At 38.7% G+C, this 27,982-nt stretch overlaps 1 protein-coding gene and 1 long non-coding RNA gene across 2 annotated transcripts in view; one reads left to right on the top strand and one right to left on the bottom strand.

Annotated features, from left to right (window-relative positions):
- The window catches only part of LOC306806794, an 80,991-nt gene that overhangs the window by 30,994 nt on the left and 22,015 nt on the right, over positions 1-27,982 (top strand). The gene's annotated exons all lie outside the window — the stretch shown is intronic.
- Positions 48-27,935, bottom strand: NETO2 (neuropilin and tolloid like 2). The gene is made up of 9 exons (XM_079315848.1): positions 27,444-27,935; positions 15,564-15,620; positions 13,969-14,109; positions 11,959-12,207; positions 9,816-9,860; positions 9,599-9,726; positions 6,906-7,134; positions 3,981-4,094; positions 48-1,024 (listed from the first exon to the last, which is right to left on the bottom strand). Exons 1-9 carry the CDS (start codon positions 27,475-27,477, stop codon positions 444-446), a joined length of 1,578 nt encoding a protein of 525 aa, XP_079171974.1. The 5' UTR covers positions 27,478-27,935; the 3' UTR covers positions 48-443.

The following is a 27,982-nucleotide window of genomic DNA, read 5'->3' as shown; positions in this document are numbered from 1 at the left end:
ACTTTCAATTTGACAAATACAATAAGACACCTATGTTGACATACACATGGTGCACTTAACTACTTTTATTTATGCAAGTGAGGTATTAAAATTGTCTTGAAAAGCAGACACCTAAAGAAGAGAAAATTGTATGAAGAAGAGAATAGTAGTCATTGCTTTCAGTGTTCAATGATTAGTAGTTGTAGGGTGTTTTCTTCCAACATCCTATCTTATAATTTCCATGCAAAGTCTTACTCCTCCACTAGATAGGTAGCTTGGGAAGATTGGAGGAAATCCACCACTTTTCCAGTAAGAATTAATTATGAAGACTGGTTTTGTTTTTTGAAATGTATAAGCTAAAAGTGTGTGCATCTCACACGCTGAGTATGGTACACTTTTAATATATACACTGTCATTGTACATGAGCATTTTGTATGTACACTGATACCACCTTCAGCAGGAAGTTAAAAGTCAATAGATAATGAACCTTGTGCTGTATCTTCCCTTCCTCTGACATAAATTTCACATGGAATCTCCTCCATCACCCTATCTTCTATCACTTGCTCAGGGCAGTCGTGAGCTTGCTTGAAAGTGTAAGTGCTTTTCTTGAACGTGCTGTTAAATGTTTTCATGGGCTGGGGCTGCGCAAAGTCATTGCGGAAGGGCAGTTCCATGGAGCTCAGGTTGGTCCTGCTCTGTTTGATATTGGAGGCCTGGGTGCCACAGTGGTGGTCGTGAATGCATCTGGAAGCTGTTGAAGGGCGGCGCAGTTTCTGATAGTTTTCAAGTTCCTCTGATAAATCTGCCAAATCTGCAGAAATTTCTTTGTCCCTCAGTGAGAACAGTTCATAGTGAGGAGGATCAAAAACTTCCTGGAAACCAGTTTTATTGAAGGCAGTCTTGCAAGCCATAACCTTTTTGCGAGGTTGCTTTACTTGCACTAGAATTGAAATGATGAGAAGAACTAAAACTATCCCTGTTGTGATGCCAATGATTGTCCCATGGGTTTTGGTGATTTGTTCAAACAATCCAGTTTTTTTCTTTTCTGCAGAGAAGAAATTATTATGTCAAGACTTATTAGTTTCTAAAATTTTGATAATTTATTTAAACAAAGCAAAACTGTATTGTGATTGCCATGCAAGTGATAAAATTACTTAATGGGACTGGAGACTAGACCTGTATGTCAATGGGATTTGTCTAATTCCCAGTCATTAGTGGCTACCATATGATAATTTGGTAATTTGATAATTCGGTGGCAGATGCAACTCTGTGAACCAGTGCTTGGTGACTCAGCTGGGATGTGCCTTCCATCCTGAACCTTTACTGATGGTCTATATTCCTAAATCCATGAGCTAAATAGGCTTAAATTAACCTTAAATAGGTTAAATCCAGCTACAGATGATGTTTCTCTTACCATGGTTTGGTCCTGCTGGTAACATTCTCAATTATGTCAGTAGAAGAAAATGTAGATTTTAAATTGTCTAGTTCTTCTTTAAAAGCAAAAGATTGTCAGAAATAAGAATGACTGTAATGCTTGTTTTTACACCTCTTGGAAATGTAATGGCTATGTCTATTGTGTAAGTCTGGTATACCTAATTCATCACAGAGAGCTTAAACAAAGCTCTATTCCAGTTCTAAGAGTTCAATGATGAAATTAGTCAAAAAAAGAAAAGGTGAAGGGGGAGATACACTAACCAACCCAAATCATCTGGCAATTTTGGCTGGTACTTCATGTGAAAACACACAAGATGGCAGCATCAGAACAAGATGGTTTTCCATATTTAAAATTCCTATTTGAAGATTAAAGTTTTCCAGTTGAACTTCTGTTCTTGTCCTGAGGGACTGAGAGCTTTCTACACTGCAACATTGGCTAGTGGGAGAAAAGCATTTAAGACTATGAAGAAGAAAATGTAGTAGCCTAAATCTTGCATAACATTTTCAGATATCTGGTTAATGGCATCTGAATATGTGTTATGTACCTAAATACCACACACAGTGCATGGGGAGAGCTATACAACATCATGTGTTATTTGAAACAATCATTATACTAAGCAGAGAAAAGGAGTTGGCTAATAAGAAATTACATTTCTGCTTCAAAGCTTGGAGTTTCCTTTGAGCTACTTTTTACCTTTGAAGTGAAGGAGGATATCTCCCCTTTGTCCTGCCTATCTTAGATCATAGTGGTGCCATCCATGGTGAGAGGTATGAATTTCACTGCTATGGTACTTCTCTTGTCTGCATCTAGGTTTCTTAATTCTTGGCAGATATTTTAATCAAAAAGGTGTTTTGCAAAAGGTGGTGTCTTCTCCAGTCTCTTAAAATAAATTGCACACAACTCACTTCTCTATCAATTTTTGTGTTACAGGGCTTAGGCATAAGTAGGTCACAATATGCTCAGATTTATGCAGCTATTGATATGGACTAAATGAGAACTCTGGGTGCCTGCAAGAACTGAGCACTATTGTGAGCAGCTCTCTTTTTAAGGCTAAGAACTGCTGATTTGGTTGCACCAGTCTCCCTTAGCCAGCAATGTGGATCTAGTCTTCAGCTGTCTCTTAATTTCTGCTGTGCAAGTATTACAGCAGAATTTAGAGTGCATTCAACATAAAACATGATGGGTTGTTCAGCACCACATATAGCAATTTACAAATATTGGGAAAGACACAGCTTTTATGGAATTACTTTTTAAAATACTGCAGTACATGAGTGAAGTGTGGATTTTGGAGGAGAGTCTAGAAAGCACTTGGTAAAGATGGGAAAGAGATCTAGAAATTAAACTTAAGAGGGAATGTTGAATATGATCAAAGGTAAGGATTGCTCAGAGTAAGTTTAGTTTTACATTGAAAACTTGGAAGTTATGGACCAGTTTTGTTGACTGGAAAACTTCCACAATATGCCTTACATTAGAATATCTATTAATGGTGTGAATTTTTTTTGTTTATCCAAAATGAAATTGACAAGTAGGCTTTTTTAATGCTTATTTACTTAAAAAATGCAAGCAAGATTTGTGCATTGATAAGAAATTTTCTTTCAAGACTTTCTATAGAGAGGGTTCTGACCTTTCTGCAGGGTTGGTTTCTCTTTGAAATAGAATACATATTTAAATCTTCTGGAGTTTTGTTCTGGAGTTCAGATCTATTGATGCCATTATATTTGTCAAAAAACCCTAAGCAAACAAGTTCAAGAGTTTTTTTTATATTGTTTACTTTAACAAGAAAAATTGTTGACCTTAGACTGGTTTTGTTCTAACTTTGACAACTGAGCTGTTCTTGAAGCATAGGAGAATGTCTGTGCTTTAACTGAATAACAATTTCTTCAAATTACAAGAATTTTTCCTACAAAGCCTGATACTGAAACAAGTCTTTACTGTAGCTGTGATGCTTGAAATAATACTCCCAACCCATGTTCTAAAAGCAGCAATTTACACATGTCTGTATTCCTTAAGTGTTTATTTCATACTCCCTAACAATTCCTCCTTCCTCCCATCCTTTCTCACACCATACAGAGCAGTTGGATTTATCCTGAAGTAACCTATGATTTACAACTCTAAACTAATGTTTTAAAATTATCTTTGAGAATTGTTGCTTCTATTTCAACTCTGAGAGAGGCTTTTTGTGCTTGAGATCTTTTCTGTGTTTTTTCAGCTCTTTATTTTTATCTCTAAAAAGTATAACCCATCCCTACAATCCTTCCTTTGTTAAAGTTTAGAAATTGATAGGACGCAGCCTCAAAAATACCAAATTCTAGTTCTTAACAAGCTGATATCCTTTTAAAATACAGAATATATGTTGAAGAGGAAGAAATTTGGTTAAAAGCAGTAAGATCAATATTCAGGATGCTTACATGTGTCCTGAGTTAAAATAAAAAATTTGGAACACCTTCCTGAGATAAGTAGAATAGCTGTCTTCAGCATATTTCCAGGAAAAAGACATTTCATGACTTTCTTGAAAGGCAACCTGACCAGCCTAGCTCATAAAGGCTGTGGTTTGCACTATATTCACCTCTGCAGTGATTCTCATCCCAAGGGTATGCACAGTTCTGAATGCCATTGCAGACTAAAGAATTATTGATGCACATGTTGCTATGGCAGAAGTAAGTGTTGCCTGTGCAGGGAGCTGCAGGAGAGAAGAGAAAGAAAACATTCAGAATTTTCAGTAATTGATGCCTTGCAATAAAACTATTAAGTTCCTATATCTGGGGGTTTTAACATGCATTCTTCCTCTCTGTTTCAAATACAATTGCTTCTCTTGCACATCACTATCTGATGCTTTTCTCTCCCTTCATGTGATTGCTTTCAGCATACTATCAATGCTACAAAACCAATTCTTGCTCCATAGGGCTAGACAGTCACAAGACACAGATAATGGAAGAAGCTTTTAGTATGTGTCTTTAAAAACTTAATACTTAAAAATCACATGCTCACTATCACTTATGTATTTGTTCTGTGGAGCATCTGCTGTGTAGATGTTGTGAAGCAGTCCCTGAACATCTGCATTTTAGAGCCCATTAATATCTTAAGGCAAATCAGATTTTAGCTTGTGGAGGACTGTTTCAGAAATTGCGAGAGATTTCAATAACTAGAGGCATCTAAGTCATTCCTGCTTGTGAATCAAAATCTCCTGAATCCTCCTATTAGAGCTAATGCAGGGATTGAGAGAGTAAAGTTTAGCTTTTTATGTATCTATCTATATGTAGTCAGAAATCTGAAGAAAGAAATTAACTAGAAGTCTGCCCCATGTTTTTGTGAGTATTTGTTACAGCTCCTTGACATAAGAGAAAATATATCAGAAAGCAGTAATAATTCTTTTCAAGGTGTTGTATCATATACACAGGAAATTATTTATAAATTCAAGACAAGAAATTGGTTTTCTCTTTGCTTCAGTAATGTGGCATTTTTATGATGGAAATACCTATTATTAGTAGAGGCAGTTATATACTAAACAGCAAAGATGTGTGATAGACATTCTACTATTTGATTTCACAGAAAGAATGTGTTCTTGAGCAGTCTGGATTCTCTGAAACATAACAGGAAACCTAAAGGGTAGAGCAGAGGGAATGACTGCTCCTGAATACTGCATTTGTCCCTTAGTCATTCTGTTAGGCTTGAAAATCACAATCGCAAAAACAGGAGTTATGCCTAAGAAAAAAAGAACATTCAATCCTTTAATTTTGATTTTGCATTCCTAAATTACATATGTTTTATCTTCCCCCTATCTCACTCCACTGAAGTTAGGTAACCTACACTCATTGGTTTTAAGCTTTTGTATTTGCTGCTTCTGCTTAATCCTGGCAATCTGGCAAGAAGTTCCATACAAGCCCTTGCTTTAATTGCAGTGCAAGTATGGATACAGAACATAGTTCGAGTATATTCAGGAACAGTCTATCTATGCAATCTCAGTGCTTAAAAATGTCACGGTAGCTATCACATCCATTCCTTGCTCAAGTGAGTTGAGAATGTAATTGTTTGGAGAGTAGATCTAGTCTGAAGAACACTGCTTTAAAACAGGATCATTCTTTCAGAAGGTTGAGATCAGGCCCATTCTGTCAGTTATGCCATAATGTAATTCCCTTGCTCATTTCCCTGAACAGGTGAATTGTTTTTGAGTTCTGTATTTTTGGATTATGCATTCTGCTGTTGTTTCTCCATCTGCCAGCAGTCTCTATTTTACATGTTTGTGTAGTCCCTTTAGTTTTTGTGGGCATGGCTTTTGTTCACAGTTCATGAAGATGGGACAAATTGACTTATTTGCCTTTTGTCTGTTATTTGGGGAGTTTGTCCAGCCTAGGACTTCAAGGACATAGCTGGACTATTCTTGTAACAGCTGCCCAAAAGTGGTGCAATGCTCACAGTGCTCTTTGTATCCAGCATTACTCATCTATTGAATCAAGCCAGGAATCAAGTACATTGATTTTTCACATTGCTGTTAGCTGAATTACTTAGTCAAATCTGCAAGCAGTGCTAGGTATGTGTTAGGTGACTGTCATTCACTATTAGTTCATTTATGGAAATCTTTCCAGAAATATTGATCGTTTTCATGGTTGGCTTCATATAATTACAAATCATTAGCAAGGTAGAAGAGAAAGATATCTTAACAATCTGAAAATAAAATAAGCTCAGAATCACTTTTTTCAGTTAGAAAAATTGCTTATGACTAGATTATATGAAAATACTTGAAACACTTTTCAGCCACATACTTTTTAATAACCCTATCTAAGAAAGGCAGTATCTCAAGTAAATAACAATAATCACATACCTTTGCAGATGTTCTTTTGCCAGTGACTTTTGAGTTGCTTTAAACTCATAAATTTGGAAAGTTATCTAACTTTAGGAGTATTTAGTGTTTCAACCTCTTGCATTAAAAATTCCCCACAACCCCTCCAAAAAATCCAAACTGAACAACAACAAAAAACCCACTCCAATATTTATAATTTAAATAGATAATTTCCCTTGCAAAGTTCATAGCATTTTCTAAATTGAAAGCTGAAATAACTTACCCTCTCACCAATGTTAATAATTGTATTGAAATAAAAGCTAGTGGAAAAGGAGTTATCAATTTTTGCAACCACCTGTATCTGGCGGGGAACTGGGAGTGAGTGGGAAGGCACACTTCAGTCCCACTGCTGTCTTTTTGAAATAAGTCTGTGCTCATTTGTAGGGAAGGATGTCTCTTTGTGAGAAGGATGTAGCCTAGGGCAGTACTGCTGAATTCATATGGAAAATAACACCTTTTAAAAATGGTGGAAAACTTTTCTTCAGGAACCATGTTAGAAATGTAATAAAGCAATTATCTAATTTATCTACTACTATGTGAAGGAAATAGAAACAACCTTTCGTATCCATTCCTGCTGTTTAATATACAGCTGACACTTTCCCTAAAATACTTGAAGTCTCCCAATCCACAATTGTCACTTTTAGATCTACTCACGTTCCACAAAGGAAGTGAAGAGCATTCTGAACCTGCTCAGTCTGCTGCCTTCATCTGCCCACATCCTCACCACCCCTGTGCCCGTCTGCAGTGTCACATCGTTGGCCACCGTGCTGCAGAACTTGGCCTTCAGGTTTTCAATGGAACTGCTCCCGTCGTACACAGCAACAAAGTTCCTTTTGCATTCGTTGGAATGCTCCATTTGATAGTCCAGAAATCGCATATAGATCTGTTAGAAAAGAGGAAGCCATGTCTTTAGGAGATGAAATATAGAGAGGAGAGTTTTCTTTCTTAGCAAATCTTGAATAAGATGGGTTTTTTTCCCTTACACATAAATATAATTCCCAATTCACAACACTTTTAAAATTAGATTTTCTCATTAGATGTCCGTGTGGAGTATTACCTGAAATTTGTCTCGGGTACCTGTTTCACTTCTCCCTGTTCTCCAAAACAATCTTTATTTAAGAATTTACTTTGATTTATTTCTGCTCCCTTTGGAAAAACAGTACAAAGCAACACACTTGGTGAAGAAATCCCCAAGAAAACTTGCTAAATGTGAAGTCTGTTTCTCTAGAAGAGATATAAGGAATGCATAAATGTACTGAAATAATTTTTAAAGTATTTTGACTGTTCTCCTTTCTTTCTAATTCATAAAAACAATGTTAAAATATAGGGGAAGGAGCCTAGTCAGAAGAGCTCTGAAGTAAAATAAGGAAATTAAAATTTATTGCTTCAGAATGAAAGCTAATTACTGAACCATAGCTGTGTTATGGAAGACACAAACCATGAAGTCAGGAGTAATTTGAATAAAAATGGAAACGAGAGAGAAGTAAGCTGGCTGTGTAGGAAGAATTAATTAATTTAAGCTAATCTTAATACTTCTAGAAGCAGAAATCTAATCCAAGAGAAGGCTGCATATGTGTTAGAACACATGCAGCAAGGAAATTAGAAGATTGAGGTGGTATTTAAAAAGTAAGTAAATGATTTATTTTGCTGGAGCAGGAAATTTGTGCAAGATAGTAATTCAGTTAAAATTACATGAACACATCAAAAGGCTTTTGGATCTCTTCAATGGCTGTATTGGAATTCTCAAAATTCTTCTGAAAATTGAGAACCTGTTCACCACTGATGACTTTTCTCAAAAACATGGATGTGAGCTGCAGCTGCTAGTATTTGGGCTGAGAGAGGGTATTTTCTTTTAATGATTGATTTTATATATCTGCTACAAAATTACAATGGAAACTAAAAATAATTTAGCACACTTTTAGTAGAGCTATTATTTGTATGATAACAAAAGAATAATCCCATTAAAAGTGCTCACCTCTTCACAAGCTCCTTTGGATTAATGTGTTAGGCAAGTATAAAAGGTCCTTACTCTTACATTATATTGATTATTCTGGTAATTTTATGAAATCTGGAGGTAATTTATTAAGTGTCTGCTATACACATTTTAAAAGTCCTTTCATTCCTGCACTTGTGTCACTTTTAAAAGTTTATTTTTATTACAAAATCAAACTGAGGAAATTAAAAATGTCTATGCTTATTTTTCTCAAGAGACTGCAATGTATCAGATCTAATGGATTTTATCATCATAATTCTGCCTGAATTGAAGCTTGAGAAACCACTGTCAGAATACTAAGAATTATTTTTCTGTAATGTTTTAAATCAATAATTTAGGATGATGATCTAATTCCAGGACTCACCCAGCTATAACTCTGCCTTCTGGCAACATTTAATAATTTATTAAAATACTTAAGCACAAGACCTGGTGCACTCCAGTGACAATGTAGAGAGAAAATGGGTTTGTTATTGTTTCTGGAAGAACTGCGTCTATTACTTAGACTAGTATAGGGCTCTTGGGAATTGACTCACTTCCTCAAAGGCTCAAATATATTAATGGACTTGTAATTTCTTTCCTGTCTGGTCCTCTCACTATCATCTTTTTGGTTACTGTTTTAGAATGCACTTGCAAGGTGGTTAACAGGGCTGGTTAGTTAACTGTTAGGAGTGTGAGAAGGCAGAGGGAAGGTTTGTCATCTTGGCAGCTACTGCTTCAAAATAGTTTTTCATATGCTATATGGAGAAAAGTATGTGCTCTTCTGTGCAACATATTTAACAAATATGATTGTGAAATGAATATGATTCAGGTTTTAACTGTTGCATTTTGGGGCTGTGAATAGGATTTTATCCTGCTGTTCGCTAACAAGGTAAAGCCTTTCCACTTAGCTCAACTGCTGATTAAAGTGGGTTCTAAGATGCTGGATTGTGAATTACATGGGAGCAGCAGGCACAGGTTCTGTTGACTTTGAACCAAATTCTCCAATAGAACCACTGGAGGCAAAATATTAAGTTTTGGCAGTGAGATTTACTGGAAATTACTGAAGGTGTCAGCCAGCATTTTTGCCTGCAGTCTTCCAATAAAACCAGGGACCAAGCTAAGTGTCCCTGAAAACTATTACTTAAACAGTTCTCACAGTTATTTGGTATTTGAAACTTCCAAAAACAGGCAGCCAGCACTACAAAGTTGTATAAATTTAATTTCAGAAACTATTCTCTCTCTAGATTTCCTAAGCCACTGCTACAGGACTAATTTCAGTGAAGTACAACATTATGCAAATCATGGTTGGTGACCATTACCTGTTGCTACTGTCATGGAAACCCATTATATACTGAATTATATGAACAAAACCCACCTTAGCATTTGGAGTGGCTTTAATTGTCCAGATACAGTCAATTGCTTGTCCTGGTTTTGTTTTTCCTTCTTGTTCTACTTGACTGGAACGTACTATTCCATCAGCTCCTGAAAGCTCAAATTGGCAGTCTAGGGAGAAGATAGACCTTGCTGTCAAATGCAATATGACATTAATTTAAAATTTCATGTATAAAGAAATTGTTATTGTAATACTATACCTGGGATGGGATTTAAAATACCTCCGAGGTAAGTGAAGTCAGGATCTGTAATAGAAAAAGTCATGAATCACAAGGGCTATCAGTACTTGAGAATCACTTCAAGCTTTAGTATTATGTCCAGATTATATCAATTTTTTATTATGTCACAAAAAAATTGCCAGAAAGTTTACTGAATCAGTTGGAGCATATAGAGACAAAGTTTTCTCAGATGAGAACATTATTCCACAAAGATTGACCTTATCTGAAAAAGGTAATTCTATCCTGACAGTTCAGATTTCTAGCATAACACCAAAAATTACTACTCAGTATTTTGTTCCTACATTATATTCTGAATTTAACTATGTCAGTTTTCACTGAAACTGCTAGAGCTTCACAAGAGTACAGGGGATCTTTCTCTGCGCAAAAAGCTTATTTAGATTTCTTTTTTCAGACTTCTGTCTATGTAGCTCTGAACTATTTGAACTGAGCTTAGCAGAATATATAAACACTTAGAAATTGGTAACTGCTCTTAAAAAAGTACATGAAGAAGGCTGTTTCAATCCTAAAGGTACTTTTCCCTGGGTTATCTGTGTCTCTTGTATTAGGTCACGCAGAACATTTCTAGGCATGGTTTGTGAAATGTTGTTCCCTGCAAAAAAGCACTAGTTAATGCAGAAGTGCACATTTGTTTGGTACAAAGTTATTTTCCAAATGAAGGTCCAGAGTCTGGCTCTTTCTGTGATCCTATACATTATTTTTTCTGTATAGGAAGTTTATCACTTCCCCTAGAATGCCTCAGTCCTGAGCATTAAGACTCAACACAGTTCAGAACATGCCTTCTTTGCCTTCCTTTTTTCAATTACCTATAGTGAAAATCTATGATCGCTATATGCAAAATTCTGCAAGGTTTTCAACCTCCTTTGTAAGCTGATATTTTTATGAAGCAGGAGAATGTGCATATGCTCCCTTTCGTTTTTGCAATCACAAAATATTTTATCACGCTTCATATAAATGAAGAGGAAGGAAAAGAAAAATATCAGTCCTTCAGTTGTTCCAATCTGTTGTGAAAATAATATACAGTTTAAATATATATTTAAAGTTCCAGCCTGCAACTATGGTAATCTAGTTTTGAAAGCAATGTTGATGAAATGGCTTTGGAAATGGACATAATAAAATGCATAAATACTGTCCCTGTGAAAACATTTTATCGTGCAATTCCCAATGGTCTGGTCACCATGTTAATCTGAAGTTTCCAAGTTTAAATCCCTAACAGTAATATATAATCATGAATTGTGTTTTCACATGCTCTAGGGGTACAGATAACATTAAGAAGTTATGTTTGTGTATACATTTATTGAAGTAGTAGAGCTGACACTTGTATATTGCCTTTTGTCCCGAAGGACAATAAAATGCTGATAACTACACGTGTAGTATCTATGAAGTACAATAGTCAAGCACTGCACAAGGACAACAGGTCAAATTTTCATGTAAGAAGGATGCCCTGCCAGGTTTAAGTAGCTCCACAGAGCAGATGTAATTTTTGTTTGTCTAAAGGCACTGTCAGCACATTGTCCTCCTCTTGGCACCTGTGAACTACACAGCACTTTGAGCAAAGAGCAGCTTTGTTATCTGAGCCCAAGAGTTGAGGGAATCCAGTTACACTGAGAGCTCATGCTTAGACTGTGCAGACACTTGCTCTGGGTTTTCAAAATGGAGATTTAAAATGTTTTGCATTGGCTGGAGTGCTATTTTAAAGTTGCTTCAGGTGTTGTTGTCCAGTGCCTTACACTCCTAGAAGAGAGGCTGGTGAAAAAAAAAAAAGCTCTTTGCATAATTTGTCTTTCCTTTCCTACCACTGGTGAAACTGGTATGAGCAGAGAAATAAAAAGGGGTGCTGCTGAAGACTTCAGCATAAACAAGCTCATCTGTCTTCCTCACTAGCAAACTACAGACCTGTAATTTCCTTCAGTCAAGATTCCCCAAGTGTTTTTAGCCATGTGCCCTGTAGGCTTAGCAGGACTGAGACTGTGGCTATCACATTGTCACTGTGCCTCTCTAAGTGCTCATGTTGAAATGAAGCTCTAGGCTGAGAGGACAAACACACCCACAGAGTTCAATGGGAGCAGACAGTCATTAACTCAGTCAGAATTTTAGACATCTTTACCTGGTATAAATGAGTACTTTGCTTGAAATCCCTTTCCTTCCAGCTCCTCATCAGAAATAAACTTGATCCACATAAATCTCCCTGTTGATCTAATTAGTGCAGGACTTTTCAGACCACAGTAACGATTAATGAGAGGGGAGAACCCGAAAGGTCCATCCCGAACCTCCAGGTGATCAAACCGACATTCAAATGAGGGTTCTATGTAATAGGGTTCATCAAAGGTCAACTCAATTCTTTGTCGTGGAGCAGCTAGACATAAAAGAAAAAATTGAGCAAAAGATTAAATGAAGATCTTGATAAAAAACACAAAGACATGAAGTAATGAAGAGACAGGCCTCTAAAACAGCAAGATAAGGAAACTGGAAACTTCTTAAAACACATCTGCAGTCTGCTACAAAAATTTTAAGGATTATTTTCTGAAAGATACTTTTGCTGATCTTAATTGTTGCAAATTCAGAATTCACATTAACTTAATGCAGCATATATAACAGATATGAACAGATATGCCAAGGTATGCAAACAAAGTTAAACATTAAGATACAAATTTAAACAATTGTTCTGTGAAAGCAAAATACATAAAAAAGGACAAAACACTGAACTATGCAGAAAAGAATGGAAAAGAGAAAGATAGGAAGAACTACTCACTATTTCTCAAACATCCAAATTTGTAGATCCTTTCCCAGAAGACATCTTTTATTAGAATATTCAGAAAGTGTAAGTGCTTCATACATGTCAATAATATGCAGGTGGCTACAGATGTTGGTGAGTGTGAGCCTGTGGCAGCCTAACATCAGGACTGGGATGAGAGCCCTAAACCCTGACTGTCACATCCGTGGTTTGGATCCCAAGACTCTGCTGTGTGAATGGCTTTAGTGTTCCTGGCTCTTGGCGTGGGCTGCACTATGTGAAGTTGTGGACGCTGGCTGGGATCTGGAGTGAGAGCTGAGCAATCACACTGCCTGCTTTTCCTGACTGCCCCAAGGACGTGCTCCTGCCACACCTGCCTCACCCACCAGCTACACGCATTTGGAGTGCTGGGAATGCTGCCAGTGGCTGCACCAAGGAGCAGACCTTGGCTAGAAATTCTGGAGGGCCTTGGCCCCGCTCAGGTACCCACAGCGTTTCTGAGGAAGGATTGAGGAGAGCTGGAAGCTGCTCCTGTGCCCCAGCCCTGCTGCAGGACAGGCTGGCTGCTCCCTGGGGCACTCCTGGGCAGCCAAGGTGCAAAACCAAGATGTGCATGGCAACAAGCAAAAAGGAGGCCACTACTGTGCTATACAAATAAAAACTCACCAAACCTCATTACTTGAAATATTTCAATTAATTGATATGAATCTGATGATTAGGCTGACTAATATTTTTAGCTGACTTCAGTGGGTTTTGGGTGCATTCTAATAAGAGGAAAAATAATTGCAGTGTCTCAAGTCTTGCAGCCTTTATTTAAGATATTCTCATTGGAATATGGTTTTATTCTAGTTAATGACATTTTTTTTGTCCTCATCACATTATTTTAATAGTGACCTCAGCAGTGCTAACAAATCTCTATATTTTTAGTACAGTGCTATGGCAGCCAGATATATCTTTTTATTAATGAAGGACAGCATAAAGGTTTTCTGCTGGTGAGATAGAGCAATGCAGCATGGTATGAAATACCTTTGTCTTTTGCAATCTATTATCAGTGATATTAAGGTAACAAGCTACAATTTTTATCTTTCTAAGTCCATACCTTCATAGATTACAGTAGATATGCTGCTCCTTTTCCTGGCTGTGAGGATATGTCACATTCTGCCTAGTTAATTTCTTAATGTTTGCATTTCATATTAATTTGTTGTTATTACTTGGGAGACAAAATTTAGCTTTCTTGTTCAAGTAAATGACTGCAGAATTCATTATATTACCATTACAGCCATGCAATACTTTATAGCAGTATAAGATGACAGTTACAACAGTTGAAGATTTTCCATTTAACAGTAAGATTACAGCATAACAAAACAGAAATACAGCATGTACCTTCTAAGATATAGACACACTCTTGATTGGGTGGGTACATGTTTGGGTAGTTTGGTGAAGCAAAATGTCCTCCATTACTGGTGCGGACCCAGTTGTCACACTGGGTGGGAGGAATGCGATTCACTCCAATATTTTGCCCACCTTAACAAAGAAAAAAAAAAAAAGAGATTAAATAAGTTTTTTCTGCAAGCATGCAGATTTGATAAAGTAAAACTCTGCCATGATACATAGCCTATAAAGAAGAAAGTAATTTATTTTGGTTTTTATTTTGGTTGAAAGCCTTCTTGTAAGGCACTCATGAATATCTATCTAAGAAAATCTTATGCTTAATTTTGTGTGGGGGGGTATATCCTAAAGAAATCACAGTTTTTGAATATCAAATATATCCAGAGATCCTTGTAAAGGAGAAAGAGCAAATTTTTTTTCTTTTTTTACCCAACCCAGTTCAGGTTTTTGATACTCTTCTTTCTAAGTGACATAATCACAGTGGCTGCCAATACCATTGTTTTATGGGTAATGTCATCTCCACTCCTATGTAAATATAATCAGAAATATTTGTCAGCTCTCACTGAATTGGACCCTGATTCCAGAATATGCTAAGGTGGGATATCTATTTACAGTAATTTGTTGGAATACAGAATGTTTGTATGCAAATAGACTAATTACAGCAATGGTAGTTAATAAAATTCCTAGCCATAGGTTGATTACCCTTGTAGGTAAGGGTCTCATTTAGGAACAAAGCTCCCCTTCTAGATGTACAGGGAAATGTGCTCTGTGATTGAGATTATGCAGTTTAGTAAGGTAATTCTTCATGCTGGATCATTCACAGGAGCTTGGTACAGATTTCCTTATCCATGGGGAAGAGGTTGGGAATAGTATGATCTCTGACATTCCTAAGTACCTTTGTCCCTTCTTGATATCAGCAGCACTGGAGAGAGTAAGACATAGGATATGTATTTTCTGCTAGATATTTCCTAAATCTCACAGGGTACTCTCACAGTGTTACTTATATTTACACAGTTTTCATTTTAATTTTGTGACCTGTGAGAGAACATCCATGCTGGTACAGGTCTTAGATGCCTCAAATAAATTACATCACCTTTCATTGGTATCTTGACAGCTTTTTGATTTATGGGGGTGAAAACTCTCTCTCCTGCAGAATTTTTTCAAGGAAATTCTGTAGGTGGCAGTTCAAGGAATTCTTCTCTCTTAAGTGTGGGTAATCCCACATATGAAAAAATAATGTTTGTGAAATTGACTCCTTCCCTGCTCAGCAGGCTTCAAAAGTGTTTGTGGGTGGACTATTTGAAAAGCTTGCTGTCAGATACAGAAAACATGAATTTCCGTGGTGGTTTCTGTCCCACCTCTAACATCTAAAACTGCAAAACTTCACCTGGGAAAGTAAAACTTCCATGTTGTTTGTGACTGCATGGCTTTGTTCATTTGGGAGAAAATGAAAAATACTGCAATTCACATTGGTAATTCAAGAGCTATTAATATCTGAATGTAAACATATATTTTCACTTATATTGCTGTATTAAAAGTTTTAAAACTGCTCAATTTTTTGAGAGAAAATCATCAAACTAAAATTGTACCTTGTGTCTTCTGTGCAACAGCAATGCCTTCCACTACCAGGATTGTTACAAGCAACACTGATGAGAGAAATTGGACAGAAAAACATCAGTAATTCTTCAAAGTTATTGACCATTTTCTGCAGTCCCAGTTCATGCAAATCCTGGCATCACTAAACAAAACAACTCAGAACATACAAAAATATGTAATTAATTTATGTTTTCTTTAAAATTCCAACTTATGAAACCAGTGCAGTCTATATGTACTGCTGCTCCTTCTTCCAGGCTCCTCAAGAAAGTGTGTATGAGAACAGCAATTCATTGTTTGAGGGGACTTATAAGAATATTTTCTAGAGTTTACATGTTGTCTAAAAAACTTTTATATCCTGATACATGATGTTTCAGTACTACAATGAATCATATTTATCCTAAGATTCTATTTGCATAATGTGTGCAGAAGACATCTCCAGCTTCCAAGAAATTAATCTGGACACTGCATGGTCTTAACCCCTCCATAAATTTCACAGTTTTGTCCTTGCAAGACTGGTTGTTGTGATGCTGCCACACAATACCAGTGATTTCTGCAAATAATGGAGAGTAAAAATGGGCAGATGCCAAGCTCTGGAGGGGGAGAGCCTCCCTCTTTCTTTCCTTCCTTCCTGGCTGTTATACTTTTGGCTTTTCCCTTACATTTACACATTCCCTGCACCCAAGAAACATTCATATGAACAGTACATATGAAAAATTCCATATCCCACATTCCATCAGCAATTTTAAAGCAGACTTCGTGTTCAGAATTTCCTAAAATGCTTTGTCAACCTTGTCACTTCAAATTGGTTGGGATTACCAGGAGGGGAAAAGAGAATAAAATAGAGGAAATTAATACGCCAGTCTTCAAATCTTTCTTTTGCTTCCATCTGGAGTATCTCAGGAATTCTGGAAACACCTCTTACAGAAGCAGCTGAGCAGGCCTGGACTGCCCTGGACAGAGGGCAGCTGAGGGGAGATAGGATCCAAGTTACAAAAGCACAAGTATCAATGAGATTGAGAACTGAGCAACTGCTACTTGTCTCTTCTACTAGAGAACCAGGGGGTGTCAGACAAAGCGAGCAGGTGGCGTGTTCAAATTATACAAAGATTTTTCTTTTTTTTTCTTTTAAATACATATAATTCCTAACACATCCTTGAGGTAGAAAAATCTGTTTCAGAAACCCCTTAAGCCATAAATTGTTGGAAGTCTGGGATGTATTTGGAGCAAATATAATTTGCTCTACTTTTATACTCGCTCTGCTTTTATATCTCTGAAAAAGAAGATACCAAGCAAGATGGACCTTTGATATGACCTGGTATGGCCCTTCCCATGTTTTTAATCTACTTGTCAGGCAGGCACAGCCTTAGCACTGCAGGGCAAAAAGGGATTTCAGCAGAAATTTTACTGTCATATTCAAAAAATTATTTTTATTTTCCCTTTATTTCCCAAGCCTTCCTGCCTTGTTGCTCAGGCATTTTAGTGGCTCAGTTGAAATGGCATTTTTTGCATTTGTGGTTTTCCCTGTGTTGCTGTTGGACTTTGAGCCCTTTAGAGTTCCAGAGGGAGCATGCACTGACTGTGAACCACAGTGATCTTGACTCAGTTCATCCAGATGCTCCTCTAACACTGACATGGATATATTATCTTGGGGAAAGATAAAAGGAATCAAAGTCTGCTCCTGAAAGAGTCCATCTACCATTTACGTTTTATTATGTACATTTCTGCTGCCCTTTCTTCTCTCTACCCATATTGAAGTAGACTGTGTTTCATTCTGAAACTTTCTTCACCAACAACTGTTTTTTCCTGTGTAAGTCAGGTTCATAACTGTGGGTGTTTTCTAAAATACCATATGGGTCTTGCAAACAAGTGCTATGTTCTTAGAAGCTTATTTGATTTTTAGGGATGGATGATGTTAGAGTAGGTGAAGATTTAAGTAGTTTTTCAATTTCAATCTTCGCAATAATCCTGCATTTTCATTAATATTAATATACTTAAAAATATACTATCTGTCATTATCCAAATATAAAGCAGATGCTGCTAATCATTACTGACTCACCCTAGACTGAAAATTCCTCCTTCAGAAGAAGTATCTAGCACCCATTATTGGTATTCAGTTATGCATGTTCACTAATCTTTAAAGCAAATAAACAAATACCCCATCTTTATTAATATATGATTGATACTAGATTTCAGCTGGTTTTAGTTTTTATTATTTCTTACATAGATTATGTTTTTTCAAAATTATTTATTTTTGCAGCTTCTCTATTTAAACTGTACACTGAAAAATCTGTGTTTATGAGTTGCAAGATCTTACAATGCATTTGCACTCCTGAGATGACTTGTCCTTAATATAGTATCCTGACACTGGTTATAAAGTTGTCAATCTCTTTTCTTCTTCTTCTTCTTTTTTTTTTTTTTTTTTCCTTTTCTACACTGGTTTTGGTGCAACAGTTCAAAGTTGGCTTTTATTGTTAAAGGCAGTTTCCTCAGTCCTGTGTAAATCGTATGCCAGTGTGTTCTACTGAATTCACCTTTCTTAAAGATATGCTATGCCCATCCTCTGTTCTGCAAGGACAGAGCAAGCTCTGTGTAACTTAGGCTGCTTCTCAAAGTTCAAAACAAGCTTTGACTTTTTTCTTAAAGCAAACATACAGAGAAATGAGTGGAATTAACATGTGACTAACAAAATGAATGCAAATAGTCACTTTCAAGTAACAGTGAAAAATTGAGGGTTTGTTGGTTTGCTTTGGTTTTTATTTAGTACAGCTCTTTACTATGTCTGCCACTGTTACTATACACTTTTAAAAAAAAATTCAGTATGCATCTACATTTCTTTCAGTGATTGTACTGATGGAAACAACGCAAGAATAGATGTTCTGTTACACTAACCATTGATTTCCCTTCTTGCTGATGTGGATACAGAAACAACCCCCCTAAAAGGACTTCAGAAAGCCTGATTGGCTTTCACTAGAGCTGTGCTGTTTCTATAAATAGTCCAGCGCCTGCATGTGTGCAAATGCAAACAAACAGTGCCTATTCCTTGCAGAGCAGCATGGATATGCAGGCAACTGCAAGAAGATGGGGTTAAATATTTGTCTTACTGTCTTTCTTTTGTCATGTTATATGGATTAGTGGGAATAGTATAGGCCACCTTCTCTTTGTTCCCTGCCCTTTTTATCCTCTTCAGTTTTAATCTCTTCCACCTCTTTTTTGCCCTTCCCTGGCAATGCCCATCCTTCTCATAATCCCAACAAGATGTATTCATAGTAGGCCAGGAGCAAACCTTCCAGGGTCTTCCTTTGGCACTACTTTTATCCTGGGTGACAGTATGATAAAGAGAAGAGGTGTCTCTGGCTAATGGTCTGGATGTGTGCTGTCCTTATCAGTGTGACATTTTGCCATGCTGGCAAAAAGGTGGAGAGGACTTACCTGTTCTTCCTGAGTACTAGGGTGGACTGCCTGAGGTAATGTTGCCTTAAACTGAGTGCATTGGCATGACACAGTATAATGTGGGAAAGCAAACAGGCATTTAGGGGCTGAGAACAAGGTCTATCAATATTCAGGATGAAAAGAAAAAAAAAATCAGTCACTATATTTTTAGACCTTTCAGACTTTTTCCATTAACCCATTTTTGTGTGCATTTTAAATACAACAAAGCAATCTCCTGGTGTCCTAAATTCATACTATTTCCTGGAAAAATAATTTCAAATCTCAAAGACTAATTTGGAGAGTACAAATCCATAAAAAGGAAGATATCTAGAGAAGAGACAAGTCCTGGAATTTGATGCAGTAGAAAGCTAGTGCTGAACCACAGTCCTGGTACTGCAGTAGGGGCACAGTCACATGAGAGACTGAACCACTTTCACTAAGAGTCTTGTAGCACTTCCAGAAGGATGAAGAATGATCTTATTATTTCTAATAAACTGCAATTCAAATAGTCATTATGCACCAATATTTACAAGGGACAGAGTATTCCTCTGCTCCTTTTTTCCACTTTTAAATTCTCTTACAGATCTCTCTGACGTGACTGTTCTTCAGTGCAGATGGAAGGTGAGTCTAGGCTTAGCTCCATAGTCTATTATGGTACAGGAAGCACAAGCAGTGAGTAGAAATGTCACTTGAACATGGTCTGCTGAAGTAACTGCACATGTGGTGCAGGATTGCATTGAGTATCAAAGGGATTCAAGGAGAGAGGTGAGTCTTTTGTTTTTACTGGAGGAGTATGGTGAGAATTCCACCAGAGGATCCTGAGTATGGGACACTGACCTTATGAACTTAGAGATACCTAGGTGACAAATATAACAGAAGTTAGTGCTTCTGTGAGCTTCTACTTCATGATCTGTACCCTGCAACAGCACCACAGACACTGAGGCAGAGATTGAGGAGCTTCTTTTATTCATGAGTCTGGTATTTGCTACAGACTTGTATTTCATGAATTATGGTGCACACTTTTGTACTACTATTTAAAGCTCTGATAGTTTTTACCTGTGTGAGCATGAACTATGAATACAGAAAAAGCAGCAAGCTTCTGTCTCTGTTTTTAAAAGAACGAATTTTTCATTTTCTTCACTTCTTTGCATGAAATATTTTAGATCACATAGCCTGCAGACAGCTGTATAAATTTTAAAGAGTGAAGACACTAAACAATGCAAGTTCTTACTATACTGTTGTTGAGGTAGGATTATGGAACAATATAAAAGAAGGCCCTGAACTGGTGTAATAAAGCCCGCATTGTTTGCAGAAGTCAAGATGTTCTTTGTTTCTTAATTTTTTAAAAATAAATCTAAGCTAAAAAAGAAAAAAGAAGGCATTTTCTGCATTGGAGTATATATAGAGAGGTTCACAAATGTGTGGCTCCTACTTCTCTTTAAAAATGAGAATAATATAGTTAGTTTTGCAGTAAATGGGTGCTCAACTCAATACTGAGAAATCAGCATGTTGCTTAGAAAAACAAGTGCTTTAGGCTGCAAATCTGACATATGCTTGTACTTTCTGGCAAAATACATTCTTCAGATTTCATGGGATACAGTACAGCTCTCAGCTCCCTATGATATGTCTTTCCCCTGCTCTTTCTGCATGCTCTAGGGATCTTCACAGACAGACAAGAGACTTGATTTGCTGTGTGGATCTGAGAGCAGTGTCTGTCTTCAGTGATGACAATGGGGGATCTATGCATGCAGGGCAAGCTGAATATCAAACTGGGGTGCACTCAGGCACAACTGAGAAACAGAATGAACATTCCACCATTTTTTAAAATAAAGACTTAATCATTTAGAGTATTACACATTCTTAGTACAGTGGTAGCCAGAATCCTAGGGATAAAGATGACAGACTTTGCTTAAAGCAGGATTCATTGGATCTCTGCTCCTTGGATTAGGCAGCACCTTGTACACACACAGTCCAGATAGATGGTAATTGGCAACACACAGGTCATGCATGTTGGAAAATCTTGCCAGGATGCCTGCTTCTTTCTGGCAGTTACAGCCTAGAGTAACAAATGCTTGATCTTAATTATATACTCTGTTTTGCCTTATGGGAATGGTTCCTTTTCTGTGTATTCTTCTTAAACCTAACTCCTCATTTGCCCTCTGTGCTAAAATTAGCGTTACTTTCAGCAACCACTCATCACAGTATTTCAGGTTTTATATAATTTTTTTACTCATGTGTTTAAACCTTAATATTAGCTACTAATGTGCTGGGGACATTCATGATTATTATATTCTATCCTGTTCTCTGGACAAAATTTATTACATGTTTTGGTTGCTTTTAAGGACTCTGATCAAGCATTAGTAGCTGCACAAATTCAAAGTGAGTGATTGACTGGTGGGTGGTCTTGGAAAGAACTTGTGCAATTTAGACAGACATGTAAAGTGTCCAGACACTCTGGATTTCATGTAATTCTATGTGGATGGTCACCTCCTTTTCTTTCACAAAGCTTATTAACTGCTTTCAGATTCAAGCCATTTTTAGCTCAGAAACACACACACTAAATTTCAAGGAATGAGATTTTTTTCTTTCTTCCTAGCATTAGCTACGTTTGTTAATTGACAAAAGGAATACTGGATTGCATGTGTTGCTACTGTATTTAAGGCTAACAATTCTGTTACTGAGGATAAAACACAGCAGTTTTTGAATCCCAAACATTTTTATAGCTCATAGTCTGTATACATTCCTTCATCTATTGTGGTCTCAACAGAACATCTGCAGATAGGCAGAATGAGTATCAAAGAGCAGTTAAGGTGGCTGCCTACAACTTATCCTATTAACAGCTCCAGTGGTTTCCTCATATTGGAACATGCAGCAGGATTGCCACAGAATAAAGTGCAGAGATGAAGGTGTACATCAGGCAAGACATATTTTAGCTTGTTTAAGTCTTACTCAGAGCATGCTAGTGGAGCTGCCAACACATTTTTAATCCTTCTCACAAAAGCCTGATAGCAGAAGTGGGCTTCACCAGCTATTAACAGTGACTCTGGTGCTTCTGAGATCCAAATCTTGTTAGCCATTAGCTGCCAGCAGGATATCTGAATGCACTCAGGTCTATTCTCAGATATAACAGTTTCATCTCACTCCAGCTGTTTCCAGTAGGGATTCCTCTCTTTAAGATTGCCAAAGAAACAAATTGGGACTCTATCTCTGCAGAGAAACCAGGTTAACTGATTCAGAAAGTAAGTGCAGTTCTCCCACATCCCTTTGATAAAAATCATCTCCAGAACAATTCATGCTTGGATGGATCTGTGACAGAGTCCCCTCTAGGTTTGCTCAAAACATTTAACATTTCTGATCCTGTCCTCCATTAGAAATGTATAAGAAGCTATGGGCTGCTTCATTTTACCAGTTGCTCCACATCCTGTTACTTATAATCCATCCCTGGGTCTGTCTGCCAGCAAAACTTCTGCCAGAAGAATGATAGCTTTCATTTTTAAAATAGAAACTTTCTTTTTTATATGGAAGACCCTTTTTTTTCATCTTCAAGCTGTGTGCAGCAAGAGACTGATGAGAAGACTGCATGTGCAAACCATGTTGATGAGGGGTTTCAAAAACCTTATTAAAGTATGTACACTGACTTCCAAGTTCAGATGATTTCCCTCTAGCTGACAGAGCTAATCCTGCTGCACATGACTATTCTGAATACATTTTTTCCCAGAAATAACTTATTCCTAGAGAAACTGGATAGTGATACTTTAGACTTAAAAATCAATCAGATTATACCAGACTTGTTTATCTTCTCTTATTTATTAGGAATATACTATATTTTTCAGTGAAAATCTTTTCTGGAATGTCTATTATGAAACTAATATTTGAAGTTCTTTTCTGCTATCTTCTGTCACATCTGGCAACAATTTATGTACAGACTACAATTTTTTTCTTTTCCAGCTTCTCACTAAGGGACTTAACTTTGTGTTCATCAGTTTTACCATATGATAAAGAAGGAGGCTTGTGAAATGATTTCTTAACATATTGGCCATCCTTTCCTGCTACATAGTGGGGTTTGCTTTGTAATAATAAAAAACTGAGAGGAGCATAAAGATAATCTAAAAGAAATATGGAATTTTTTTTCATTAAAAGCTACCTGCTGATATTTGTTGTAAAATTTACACTCCCCAACCCTGTACCTTGCAGTATTTGAGGTGGCAGTTGCCAGTCATATGTTGACATAGGCAGCAAGCTGTTTAAAGGTAGCAAGCTGTTTTAGTTGTCCTAGACTTTAAGTGCTTCATTAATTAAAAAAACAAACTGGAATGTACAAGGCAGACAAGCAGCAAGCTTGTTTGCAGTGTGAGAACCCAAACATGAATCCAAGACACTAAAATTTTGCTTTAGTCCAGATAGGTAATACTCCTACTGCTGGGTTTGTTTTGTATGTAAACTCCACATACTACAGTATGTGCAATTAGCAGCTCTCTTCATTTCTGCAGTGAATTGTGACTTTCTGACAGGTTCATAAATGATGAATAGCTTATAAAGTTTTACTTCAGGGGTAATTTTTGTGTCTAATCTCTCCCTGTGAATTAAACCTTAAGGAAGATGCTGAAAATCTTAACTTTTTCATTAGATAGGGATACATAATTTAGTAGCTCCTTTAGCTTCAATCCAGTCTTATTCTATACTCTGGCTACAGCCATATACCTGATTTACACACTGAAATTTGCTATTAATATCAATTGTAACCAACTTGTTCTGTAAAAATTTTAGCAGTCACAGTCAACAATGTCTTAGGAAAAAGAGGGAGTTAATGTATTTGAAGTTCTGCTGCAGGGTGGTGCATTTTGAATATACAGCTTGTATGAGTATCAAGAGCAGGGCATAATACACACCACCAAATACTTGCCTTGTTTTTAACACTGCAGCTTTTCAAATCCTGTTCTGCAGTTACTTGAGTTACTCCTGCTGAACTGCTTAGCACTGCAAGCAGTTTGAGGCTTCACCTTTTTTTTCAGTGCAGCAGAAAAGATGGAAAGTAGATACTGTTTATTAAGTAAAAAACAGTATTCTGACTTAACCTAAAACTGCCTTTATTAGAGTCACTGTAGCTTCTACAGTGTATTTTGCTTTTGGCTTCAATGAACAAATCATGAAACTATTAGGAGATTTCTGAACTACCTTTTTTTTCTGCTTGTTTTCAGCTTTTTGTGGTATTACTACACCTTTTGGTTCTGGAAACAGGCAGCCATAATTTCTAGCTGTTGTGTGGAAGGAAGCATTACTTTCTAACACTACTTGTTTGTGAGAAATTAACAGCTAAAATCATGCCAAAATGCAAATGAGGAGCCTGAGCAGAATGGCAGGAAGTTAAATCATAGCAGTCCTCATTCTTGCAACCTGATGGAGCTGGAAATAATTCTGTAGTCCACTGGACAGTTGGGAATGTAGCAGCATTTTGTTCTAGCCCTGGCTGCTTGTTGAATTACTGGGTCAGAAGCTACAGAATTCTCTCTTTGGCTTTTTAAATTAATCCAATATATTAACTGAAATAGATCAAAACTAATGTAGAGGAAGGATTTAACTGACAGCTTGTACAATTTTTTAAAGCAAATAACAGCAAATGGAAATGATAGAGGGAGCATATTTGAAGCATTGGAACAAGCTGTTATCAAACACATTTTGGGGGAATACTAGGTAAAATGAAATTCAAGATAGGTATATTTACTTCCTAAGCCTAACAGGGGCATGGCTTTATGATGAAAGCAGCTGCTTTTCTCTCTCATGAAGTGTAGTGTTATGGTGCTTTATTGTTGTAGAGCAGTTGCATTTTGCAAGCTGTGCCAGGCTCAGGGAACAATTCTAGCATGTTTAAGATGTCATTGAGAACTGAAGGCAGGAGGCAAAGGCTTTGTCTTCCAACAGCCCAAATGCAGCAAGCTCCTGGCCTCCAAGAGGTTACAGAGCCCACTGAGAAAGCAGGTGGGCATTGGCTGGGCTCCACTTGAGCAAAAGCTGCAGCCACTGAAATCTCAGGGCTGTCGTGCTCCAGCAGCACTGCCACTCAGCACTGCTGCCTGGGAGAGCTGGAGCAGAGCAAAGAATCCAAGCAGGATGATGGCACTCAGGGTGACACTTTTTACAAAGTTTTGCTGAACACTATGGACAGAAACAAAGAATTACATTATTTAAATAGCCCTTAATATTGATAGCTGAGGAAGAACAGAAGAATAGTTCTGAACAAGCTTAATATATGAAATTCCAACTGCCACAAAGTATGATGGGCTCTTTTCTGCCCTGAGGTAACACAGCCACAAAACAGAATCTCTGTGGATGACAGAAATGTATACATGCATTCCATGTCAACAACAGAAGACTGAACTGTTTCTAAGAAGTATTAAATAAAATATGACTTCTCATGATACACTGAGCTTCATGGCACTTTGTATGTGGTTTAGCAGAACTCCCCCAGTTCTGCACATGAAGATATTTGCATGGAGAAAAAAAAGATTACTGCCACTGTAGGTAGGGCTTCCATGTAGAATTTAAGATGCAATTTGTAAAGTATGGGCAGTTACTTTGAATTTTATCCCCAGCAGTTTCCTTCTGGAACTAAATCTATACATCTATCTACAGGAATATACTTTTTTGTTCCTGATTAGGTGTAATAATGGGACTATGTAATGACTTCTAGTGAAGCAGAGGTAAAAGGGAGTGGATGATGCTAAGTAATGATAGGTTGTTTCTGTAGTCATGGCAAGGGATGCGTTGTGAATACTAACAGCTTATTGACTAATGGCTTTGTGCAATTTATGGATTATGAATAATACAAAAAACTTCCTGTAGAGGGACTTTTTACCCGGACACCAGTGTGATTATAAAAAAATACATGTCTGTTCAGTGGAAAACCTGTACAGTCAATTTTGCAGCAATCTTGTATTTCTGAAATGTAATTAAAATCTGCATTTGTATAAAGTATTTAAGTAGTAGGTACAACAGCTGTATTTTATGGCTGGTTTTTTTTGTGGCTTATGATATTTAAATATGTTACTTAAAAGAGGCAGTAGGAAAAAGAATCTAAATGCCTTGTCTTCCCCATGCAAACCATATGTTCCTAAGTTGTGTAAACTCGGTGGATGGTTAACAATATAGAGAGACAGACATTTATTGAGAACAAGCATGTTCTGTCTCTCAGTTTTGATGTTAATAAATGAAAAATATTTTTAAAACTCTAAGGACATAAAGTCCATCATGCCAGGAACATGGGATTTTATGGCCCATGGAAACATTCTGGATTTAAAACAGACTTCTCTACAACTTTTATACCGTGGGAATACATCAATGTATACACAAAACTGTTCTCCACTCTGCAGTAATGCCTTGTTGGCTTCAATAATGCATGCAGTCACACTATCATCTCCTAATAGAATAATTTAAAATAATAATAATAATAAAAACAACCCAGACTGGAATCCCCTTCAAGTCTGCTCTTGCTCAAGGAGATACAGAATGATAGAAATAATCTTTTGAGGCACAAGGTTAAGTGCCACATGAAGATTTCTTTTCTAACAGAAACCCCTCGCCCATTGCCGAGCTGTATAAATAATAGCGCAGACAAAGAAATGTTGGGATGAGGAGCCTTGCTCACTTGTTTACCTCTAAACAGAAATAAGTTAGAAACAAGATTTAAAAGCCTCAAGAAGAAAAGCACAGGTTAGCAGGTCAGGGTGTAGCTCATAGCTCGGGTGACTGATTTTAAAAAAACCTTACTGAAAACAGACCTGGCTCCCGATAACAAGTGTGATAAGCTGAACAGTGTTGAGCAGTTCGTTAGGAGAGTCCCGAAAGCAAAGAGTATTTTTACTGTGGAAAGACGAGCGTAGGATATTGCCGGTGTGTCTCGGGAATATACAGGTCACTGGGGTAGAGTCGCTGCCACCGTGACCCACGTTTGTGCAGGCTGGGACCCCCCGAACCCGAGGCGTCCCTGAGGTGGGATCTCCCAAACCCGGGGTACCGAGGTGTCCCAGCCGCTCGGACCCCCGAAGCCCGAGGTGCCGAGGGGTCTCCGCCGCTCGCCCGCGGCAGCGGGACCGGGGGCAGCCCGGGATGGGTGCGGGCCCCCGGCAGCACCGCAGCGCCGAGCCCGCGCCGCAGCGCTGGGACCCGCGCGGGGCGGAGAGCGGCGGCCGCCGGGCAGGGAGCGGGGCCGTGGGGGGTGCGATGGGGAGAAGAGCTGCGATGGGCAGCGCGGAGCGCCGGCAGTGCCCGGCAAGAGCAGCGCCGGCAGCAGCGCGGCGGCCGCCCCTGCGCAGCCCCCGCGCTCGCTCCGAAGTTTCCTCCGCGCACGGAGGGCGCCGAGGGCAGCGCGGGGCAGCCGAAGGGGCAGCGCCGCCGGGGGTACCGCGGTCCCCGCTCCGGCACGGCGCCGCGCCGCCCGCGGCTCCTACCTTCCAGCACCGAGCAGAGTTTGTGCAGGGCCATTGTCTCCGGCGGCGGCGGCGATCAGCGGCGCTCCATGGCCGCGGCGGTGCCCCCCGCGAGGGCGCTGTGCCCGCGGCTCCGGCTCGGCCCCCGCCCGCCCGCGGCCATGCCCGGCGCCCCCGCGGGGCGCGCTCAGCCTGCGCCGCCCGCGCGCGGAGCCGCCGCCGCGCTCAGTCCCATCGAGAGCGGGGCGCGGCGGGCTCCGTCGAGGCTGGCCGGCCCCGGGGGGCTCCCCGCGCGGCGCTCGGAGCGCAGCCCGCCAGCTCCCAGCCCGACTGGAGCGGCTGCTGTTAAATGAAGCTCATTTAAGATGTGAGGGGTGTTTGCCTGGATGAGCTGCTTGTACGCATGTGCCCGCCCCCGACGGAGCCCCGCAAGCAGCCACAGCCGCAGCCGGCGGGGCCGCTGTGCTCCTCCCGCTCGGCCGGGCACCGAGGCGGGGGCGGCGGCGCCGGAGCAGCACCCGTTCCTACCCCGTCCCCACGGGGAGCCGTTCTGGCCCCGC

The sequence above is a fragment of the Erithacus rubecula genome (assembly GCF_903797595.1).
Source record: "Erithacus rubecula genome assembly, chromosome: 12".
Classification (NCBI taxonomy): Eukaryota; Metazoa; Chordata; class Aves; order Passeriformes; family Muscicapidae; genus Erithacus; species Erithacus rubecula.
Note: the sequence above shows the minus strand (reverse complement) of the source record. Positions and strands in the feature narration are given on the sequence as shown.